The sequence below is a fragment of the Ovis canadensis genome, chromosome 14 (assembly GCF_042477335.2).
Source record: "Ovis canadensis isolate MfBH-ARS-UI-01 breed Bighorn chromosome 14, ARS-UI_OviCan_v2, whole genome shotgun sequence".
Lineage (NCBI taxonomy): Eukaryota > Metazoa > Chordata > Mammalia > Artiodactyla > Bovidae > Ovis > Ovis canadensis.
This window is the reverse complement of record NC_091258.1, coordinates 79,581,288-79,590,800: the sequence shown is the minus strand read 5'-3', so window position 1 is coordinate 79,590,800 and position 9,513 is coordinate 79,581,288. Positions and strand designations below refer to the sequence as shown.

The window sequence follows — 9,513 nt, the reverse complement described above, 5'->3', positions numbered from 1 at the left end:
TCTTCACATCATGTGGCCAAAGTATTGGAGTTTCAGCTTCAGTATGTCTTTTCAGTAAATGTTCAAGGTTGATTTCCTTTCAGATTGACTGGTTTGAGCTCCTTGAAGTCCGGACTTTCAAGAGTCTTCTCCAGCACCACAGTTTGAGAGCATCAGTTCTTTGGCACTCAGGAGTCTTTACGGTCCAACTTTGGTCTTTGGGAAAAGGCTTTCCTGCTTCCCTGGTGGCTCAGTGGTAAAGAATCTGCCTTCCAATGCAGTAGATATGGGTTTGATCCCTGGGTTGGGAAGATCCCCTGGAGGAGAATATAGCAACCCACTCCAATATTCTTGTCTGGGAAACTCCATGGTCCATGGGGTTGCCAAGAGTCAAGACCCAACTTAGTGACTAGAGAACAACAAAGGCTTTCCTATGTCTGCTGTACTCACAGGCACTGCCAGGAAATCTCAAGTGCACAGTAAGTGGGGAGCATTGGCTAAGAGATCGCCCACGTTCCCTGCACTCTCATGCTTCTTCTCTAGTGTGAGTCCTCTGGTGGAGAACAAGCATGCATTTGCAGTTGAACTCTTCCAGCAGCCCCTGCTCCCATGTGAAGCTTCCAGTGCTGAGTGACGTTTGGCCTTTGAGCAAAGGCCTTCCCACACCTGCTACACTCATAAAGCTTGTCTCCAGAATGGACCTTCTGGTGCTGAATGAGTTTGGAGATGCAGCTGAAGGCTCTCCCACATTTCCTGCACTTGTAGTCACTGTGTGAACTCGCCAGTGTACATGAAGGTGGGAGCTCTGGCTGAAGGTCTTCCCACATTCGCTGCACTCATAGGGCTCTTCTCCAGTGTGAGTTCTCTGGTGCAGAATCAGTGTGTATTTGCAGTTGAACACTTTCCCACATTCACTGCACATGTATGGCCTTGCTCCTGTGTGAACCTCCTGGTGTTGAATGAGGTTCGACTTGCTGCTAAAGAATTTTCCGCAGTTACTGCAGTGAAAGAGCCTTTCTCCTGTGTGAACTCACCTGTGTTCAAGCAGGCCAGAGACATGTCTGAAAATTTTCCTGCATTCATTGCACTTGTAAGGCCTTTCACCGGTGTGTATGGTCTGATGTTTCAAAAGGTCGCAGCTTTGGCTAAAGAATTTCCCACATATGCTGCACTCATGAGGTCTCTCTCCAGTGTAGATTCTCTGGTGTCAAGCAAGCGTGTCTTTCTAGGTAAATGATTTCCCACATTCACTGCATTTGTTAATCTTCTGTTCAGTTCTAAGGGCTCCCCCACACCCAGTGCTCATGTGGGGGCTTCATTTTGTCATGAGAGACCCAGTGCTTTAGGTCAGAGGGGGCTGGCATGTGCATTCTGTCTTCACCATGTTCATAGATCTTCTCCATCACACAGATTCTGTAGCTTTTCAGAGTCCTTGGTCTCATCCTTCCTGAAGAATTTCTCTCCACTGTGCTGTTTCTGGTGCTGATGGAGGTCTGCACTGAACCAGAACTGTCTCCCATAGGCCTCACACTTGTGTGGCTTCTGCCTGGCTTTCCCCTCCTGGTTATTCAGCAGGATGAAAGATGTCTTTTGATACTGGGTCAGACATGTCATATGGCTGGGTCTTCGAGCTGCCACAGGAGTCCTAAATGGTGACATTCCTTCTAAAGAAACAGTCTGCTCAGAGGAAGCAGCCTCAGCCTCCACTGCGTGGCAATGATCTGCAACCAGCGGAGTGCCCAATGAGACACATGTTGACTTTCAGGAGGGGACAACCCCACCATAAACATGTCTGACACACCCAGGGTAAGTCCACGGGACTATTCACAGAAGCGTGAGGTGGGACAGGCTGAGGAAAGGGTTGCTGTGCAGTGTGGGGCCTCTGAACATCGCAGAGTGGGGGAGGCCTCCTGACAGCAAGGACATGAGTACAAACAGCTTCCAGGAGGAGGTTGGTCATTGGGGCAGGTGAGTGCTAGGGAGAAAGGCATGTCCAGGTCCAGAAAAATCCAGTTACAAGTGAGTAGCTGGTGTTCAAAGATGACTGAAGCATATGTGCACCTCTCATGCAGTGCAGGCCAATGCTGTAGACAAATGCAGACTGAGCAGTAAGGAGTAGTGGGTGCCAGGTAGATGCTAGGGTCCAGAAGTCAGACTAGAAGTCAGTCACAGTGCCCAGAACCTGGGGAAGAATAGGTAGATTTGCTGTGTGGCCACATGCGTGTATGTTCAGTCACTTCAGTCATGTCCAACTCTTTGTGACCCCATGGACGACAGCCCACCAGGCTCCTCTGTCCATGGAACGTCCCAGGCAAGAATACTGGAGTGGGTTGCCATGCCCCTCTCTTGGCAATCTTCCCAACCCAGGGATTAAACCTGTGTCTCCTGCAGTGCAAGTGGGTTTTTTAAATGCGGAGCTACCCACATAGGACGTGAAATCAAACGCTGGCAGGAACTGTTGATATTTCTGTATTTGAACCCAACCTTGATATCCCCCTCCTCTCTGTGTCCACTCATCACGTCCCATATGAGGCTCTTTCTCTGTGGCTGGAGTCATCTCCACCTGGGCAGGCACCCAGGGCTCCTCCCTCTGCTCCAGCTACATGATGAAGTGTGATCTGGTGGGTATGATTCCTAAGGGAAACCCAGGACAGGTGAGTACAGGCTCAGAGCAACCCATCTTGTGACAGATTACCAGTTAAAAAATAATAATTATCACTGGGACTTCCCTGATGGTCCGGTGGTTAAGACTCTGAGCTTCCAATGCAGGGGCTTGGGTTTGACCCCTGGTGGGGGAACTAAGATCCCACATGCTGCACTGCATGCCCAAAATAACAATAATACTTATTATTATGAAAAGAACCATGAAGGAACCATCCAAGAGTCTCCATTAATTAGTGACTATATGAGTGCTTGAAACTCTGATAGGATGGAGCTTCAGAAAAATGTCACCTGGAGCAAGGGGCCAGAACCTTGGGCACAGAGGAGTCATAATTCTGGACAGATTCACCAGCCTAGAAAGCAACTATAATTAATGAGCTCTACTGGGCCAACCATGCCTTGTGATCCCTTAAACCTTGGCTTGTGTGGTTTTGGGGCTGCTCAGTAAGAAGTGAGGACATGCCACAGAGCTCAGCCCTGGCATCTCCTCCAGGAGACACAGCAAGAAAGCAGTGTGGGAAGGACAGGGTGGACCCTGGGGAAAAGGAAAAAGGAGATGGGGTTGGTGTGAGGGCCTTACCCAGGGAAGCTAAAAGCGCCAAGGTCTCCAGCATCACATTCCCATACAGGAGCCTCTGGGCCTCAGCAAGGAGCCTCCATTCTTCCAGGGAGAAGCGCACAGACACATCCTCAGACAGGACACAGCCATGCAAAGACGGGGACACAAGGTCCATGAGAATTATCTCCACTGAGCATCCTCACGCTGCCTACCCATAGCAACGTCCTGCTCCCTCATGTCCCCAGGTTGCCAGGTCACAGAAAGTACCAGGCACCGGTACCGCTGGACCTCGCTCTCTCCTGACCACCCCCAATGAGCACTGTATCAGCCCACAGCAACGAGTGGGTTGGGAGATAGATGCCATCTAAAGTCCATGCCTGGGCTTTCCTGGTGGCTCAATGGTGAAGGAGCCACCTGCCAACGCAAGAGACACAGATTCCACCCCCAATCCAGGAAGAGCCCACATGCCATGGGGCAACTAAGCCCTGTGCCACAACGACTGAAGCCCTTGTGCCCAGAGTCAATGCTCTGCAACGAGAAGACACTACAATGAGAAGCCCTCATGCCACAACTAGAGGAAGCCCAAGTGTCAGTGAAGACCCAACACAGTCAAACGAACTAATGAGTCAAATTAAAAAAAGAGAAGTCTGTGCGCCTGGCCCAGTGCCCCTTGGGAACCCTGTAACCTACTTCCTGGACACAGTTCCTAAATCTGGGCTCACTCTTCTCACTTGCAGCTCCAGTGACAGGGACCATCAGGTAACACTCCCTCCTTGCATGCACTTTGCTCTCCAGACTGTGTCTCCCTCACATCTTGAGCTACCTACCACCAGGCTTCCGCCCCACACCACAGATGTCACACTGGACTCCCCACAGGTCACCCTGCACACAGCATGGACAGAGCACTTGGCAATGCAACCAGGCTGCCATCTTGTCACAAACCTCCAATGGCCCCCACTGCCAAAGCCCCGATTCCTGGTCTAAAGGTCCTGCAAGCTGGTCCTTTTTCTTTCTTCAAATCCCAGGTACCCAGAACCTATGCACCCCTCAGTTACTCTCAGCCCTCTTCCATTTCTCAGCTGGACATTGTATTAGTTTCCCTGTCACTGCTGGAACAGGTCACTATGAGCTGGTGGCTTAAATCAACACAAGTTTATCATCTTACATCTGGAGGGTGTAAATCCAAAAATGGGCAAAGGTTCCAGGAATTAGGAAATGGAGGTCATTGTGCTGTTTATCACACACATGTCCCCACACCGGTCACAATATTTCTACACCTGATTCTCTGAATAGTAACTTGACAACAGACTTCCCCATTTCACTGGCTGGCATTTCCATCCTTTCAGCACTAAACTGAAAACTTTGGGTCCTCTCGCCTCAACTTCCCTCTGTCATCATCTACTTCAGAAAATAAAACCAGCTTTAGTAAAATTACAGCTTGAATGCCATGGAGCAGCTAAGCCTGTGTGCCACACCTACTTAGCCTGTGCTTTAGAGCCCTAGCTCTGCAGCAAGAGAAGCCACCGCAGTGAGAAGCCCAGGCACCACAACTAGAGAGTAGCCCCACAGTCGCGAAGACCCTGCACAGTCAAAAATAAACAAAATTAAAGTCACAGCCTAGAATCACAACTTGTGCCACTTTCTCAGCAGTCACTCCAGTGCAGCCCACCAACACTCATTTAGACGACTGCGATAGTCTCTGCCTCAATTTCCCTGTGGTGTGACCACATATAAAACCACAATTCTCAATGAGCTTATGGGTGCCAGGGGGCAAGGGAGAGTTAGGGAGTTTGGGGTGGACATGTACATACTGATACATTTTAAATGGATAACTAACAAAGACCTACTGTACAGCACAGGGAACTCTGCTCAATGTTATGTGGCAGCTGGGATGGGAGGGGAGCTGGGGGAGAATGTGTACGTGTATATGTATGGCTAGGTCCCTTTGCTGTTCACCCGAAACTGTCACAACATTGTTAATTGGCTATGAAATAGTGAAGGTGAAAGTGTTAGTCACTCAGCCGTGTCTGACTCTTTGTGACCCCATTGACCATAGCCCGCCAGGCTCCTCTGTCCGTGGCATTCTCCAGGCAAGAATACTGAAGTGGATTGCCATTCCCTCCTCCAGAGAATCTTCCCGACCCAGGAATCGAACCTGAGTCTCCTGCATTAACATGCGGGTTCTCTACTGTCTGAGTCACCAGGAAAGCCCCTAACTGTCTATACCCCAATACAAAAAAAACTTCAAAAAAAAAAAAAAAAACACAAAACACCTAAAATTCTGATCTATAACCTCTGCAGAAACTGAACCTGATTTATATCCTCTTCCAACTTAGGGTTCAGTCAGCCCTCTCCCTCCCTTGCCTGTGAACCTCAGCTTCAGGGATGTGATGGTGCCCAACTCCCGTGTTATTACCAAGCTCTGAATAGGTGGCCTTCACTCACCTTGTGTGTGCGGGCTTGCTTTATTCCCGCACCTGCCCTGGCTCCGACTCCGCCATGGCTCGGCCTCCTTCACGGTGTGTTCTCTGTGCTGCCAGAGGCAGCCTGCTGAGACTCGCACCAAATTTCCCAGAGCTCCCGTCACCCTCAGAGTAGAGGCCAAGACTCTCAGCCGGCCATTTCCGGCCTGAACTCTGTCCCTCTGCTGTCTACCCCCCAAAAGGAAAGAGACCAATGGTTCATTGAACACTTACAGCTCAGCCTCACCTCCAAGCACCTGATGAACATGCCTGGGATGCCTTTGACCCCTCACTTCTCTGGGTTCTACGGGAATCTCTCCATACAACTATGGCTTTGATTGGACCTGTCTCCTTGGGGAGTGCTTCCCAGGTGGCTCAGTGGTAAAGAATCCATTTGCCATTGCAAATGGGCTTGATCCCTGGATTGGGGAGATCCCCTGGAGAAGTAAATGACAACCGATTCCAATATTCTTGCTGGAAAATCCCATGGACAGAGGAGCCTGGTGGGCTACAGTCCATGAGGTCGCAAAGAATCAGACACGACCAAGCATGTCTTGCCCTGGGACGGAGGTGCTAGTCTCCTCTCCAGCATTCTGCACCCCCAGAGATGAGATGGGATGCTGGAAGCTCTGGTCCAAAGTGAACTGCTCACAGGAAAAGGCCCCTCTCCTGGGCCATGACTGGCAGAGAGATGACACGTTGTAGCATCGAGAATTCTGGGTATTGTAGGCCCCAGTTTGCCTCCAGTCACAGAAGGGAAGCCCCTGCTCAGAAGGTGGAAGTAAATAAACCATTTATTGAGAGCCTACTGTCTTCTTAGCCTGCCAGTTGCTCCCAAACCTCAGGCTGCATATCACACCTCAGAATCTCTTTAACCATATGAGGCTGGTACCAAACCCAAGTTCAACTTCTTGCCACTGGGAAAAACAGACAAACGTTGGTGGGAAAGCAAAAGTTGCTTTATTTAGGAGACCAGCAGTCAGGGAAGATGGTGGATTAATGTCCTAAGACCATCTCCAAGTTGCCAGTTAAGAGACAAAAGATTTAAAGGCTGTGTGAGGAAGTGGGCTGCCGCATGTGTGATCCGCTTGTGCTCAATTCTCAGATTTGTTGGCTTCAAGGTGAAATTTCAACAGGTATGGGTCTATCTGCTTGTGGTCAGCAGCTTTCCCCTGGTGAGGGTCTGCTTCCTGTAAAATGTCCAGTAGGCGCTCCATATCCTAAGTGAGATACACTGATGTTGGCTGTTTTGGAGGTTCACAGCCTGCAAATACCAGCCTCTGAATTTGGGACCCAAGGCCAGCAGCTTCACCTCCATGATGTGGAATGCAGATTGAAGATAAACCCTCTTTTGCAGACCTCTAGGAAGTTATTAAATATTCCTCACACATAAATGTCCATTCACTAAAATAGTACCCATATCTTGGTGAGCTTACATTAAGTGCTTAAACCAGTGAACGGCGCACGATTAGCGCTGGCTACATGGTCCTCATCATCAGGGACCTGGGCTCTCAAGCACCTGTGCGGCGGGAGGTGAAGCAAGGCTTCCTATGTGCAGAGTTCTGGGCAATGTCCATCAAAATTCACACACACACACCATGGACCTATGAGGAGCCTTAACAGGAATGATTTAAAATTTTATAGGATGGCAGTGTGTACAATCTGTGCCATTCAAAATTCATTTAGGAAAAAAATAATCACACATACAGAATGATGTCATCAATTTCAGGTAGCCAGTTGCATTAGGGGTATGTTCTTCTAGGCAAGATGATTCAAGATTTATAGTTTAAGAAATATTTTCCCTCAGGAGTATATTTTTTTGAAACGGGCAAGAGCAATTTTTTAACTGCACCCCAAGGCATGTGGGATCTTAGTTCTCCAGCCAGAGATCAAACCCATGCCCCTGCATCAGAAGTGTGGAGTCTTAAACACAGCATAGGGTGGTAGCGTAATTTTTCTATATCTTACTTTCAAATTCACAACCTTTGAACTTACACTAGAACCAATCATGTGTTTGGCTTCAAATTGGCAATGCAATCTACCACATGGTGTCCAGTGTCTGACTTCAGGGCCTATAACCCCATTATTGATTATGGTACACTAGCCATAAAGCCTCACTTCTCTAAGCCTCTGTTTCCTCATTTCTGAAAGTGGGAAACAACAGTATTCATAGCACATGGTTGTTGGGATTATTACCTGGAGAACTACATGCCATCCTCTAGTCATTCTCCCAACAGTACTTTGAACCTTTCACATTGGAAGACCAGGAAATGACTCCTGACCATCCATACTCTCTTGAGTTGATTCAGAGGCTTTCAGGTGCTCACTTCCTCCAGGAACCAGAACCTCACCACCACCACCCCCCCACCGCCCCCCGCCCCACCAGCCTCCCTTGCCCCTACTGTCCTCAGGTAAACTGGCCCTAGGCAGATATGGGTAGTAAATGAAAGCTCAGCCTGAATTCCCATGACTCAAGCTTACCAGGTTCAGTCTTCAGCAGGACACCATCACTTGATACTGGAGTCCAAAGTGAGCACAAAACTCTCAGAAGAGGGAAAAAGTGAAATCAAATTCTATAAGAAAGATTGCTCCATTTATCGAGGTCATCTTTAATTTCTCTGAGTGTCAGGGGGTTTCGACTTTAAGGAATCCAGTATGTTGCACTTTTCTTCCTTTGTGTGCCATTTCTCAAGGATTCTCTGTTCCTTATCAGCTCCTATTCCGGGACGAGTAGAGCTGCACACAGTTCTCAGGACTGAGATCACGGGAAAGGGTATCTGCTTGGGTTCCTTTCAGTAACTCCCTTCAGTGACTCTTTTCAGTGTCAGCGACCTTGTATGTATTAGACTATCCATTTTGTTGCAACTGATGGAATTTCATTCTTTGTAATAACTGAGTAATCATTTTACTACAAGATATATAAGCCTACATTTCTGCTAATAAAATACCCTTGCTCCACTAGAGACCTGGGTACCCCACGTCCTTCTTTCTGTCTTCATTCTCTTTGGAGCGTGGAAGACTGCTGAGCTCACTTTCTCGCCCGGGCTTTCAAGACCTCCTTGAGAGGACGCCCTGTGCCTTCGTGAGTGGTATAAGTCCTGTGCATGGGTTTTATTGGTTTTCCACGTAATCCGAGAGATACTGCTCTTTCTCCTTTTCGCTTTCTTTTCATTGACTCCAGTCAACCAGGCCCCGGTCTGTAAAGCAGACCACATCTGAGCAAAAGTGTTTTTCTGGATTTTAGCTAAACTTCGAAGTTTTCAGTAATACTGAAAAAAAATAATTTTGTAGTTTTCAATAAAATAACTGAGGAGTGAATATAATCAAAGAACTTGCATATATTTAATTATATTTATTCCTAAGTATTTTACTTTTTATGCTATAGATTTAGAAATTTTAATTATTCAATTGTTTTCTATGTATTACTAATATATAGAACACAGTTCATTTACGTCTATAATCCTCTGTCTACCATATACACACGTGTATTTACAAATATATATAAAGAGAAAAAGAACTGTACACAGCACTTTGCTACATTCAACTATGCTAGTGAGTTTTCTGCATCAAATGATATGTGATTTTCCCCTTTAACCTGTTAATATGGTGGATAACATTCTTTGTTTTTCTCATATTAAATAAGTCCAACACCACTAAGAAATCTTTCTGGTTACGGTATAAAATGCTTTTTATACATTGCTGACTTTTATTTGCTAATACTGTCTTAACGATATTTACATTTATTTTCATGAGATGTGTGTATGCTCAGTTGCATTTGATTCTTTGACTGTAGTCTGCCAGGCTCTATTTTCAGGAGGTTGGTTCTAAAAATTTCAGATGTTTTAGAATGTT

The 9,513-nt window shown here is 47.3% G+C and overlaps 1 protein-coding gene across 1 annotated transcript; it reads right to left on the bottom strand.

Annotated features, from left to right (window-relative positions):
• Positions 1-518: 518 nt before the first annotated feature.
• ZNF671 (zinc finger protein 671) lies at positions 519-3,254 on the bottom strand. The gene is given in 6 exon segments (XM_069552503.1): positions 519-751; positions 754-1,291; positions 1,293-1,404; positions 1,406-1,700; positions 2,500-2,613; positions 3,221-3,254. Coding segments are annotated over 6 exon segments (1,326 nt in total).
• Between the last annotated feature and the right edge of the window lie 6,259 nt (positions 3,255-9,513).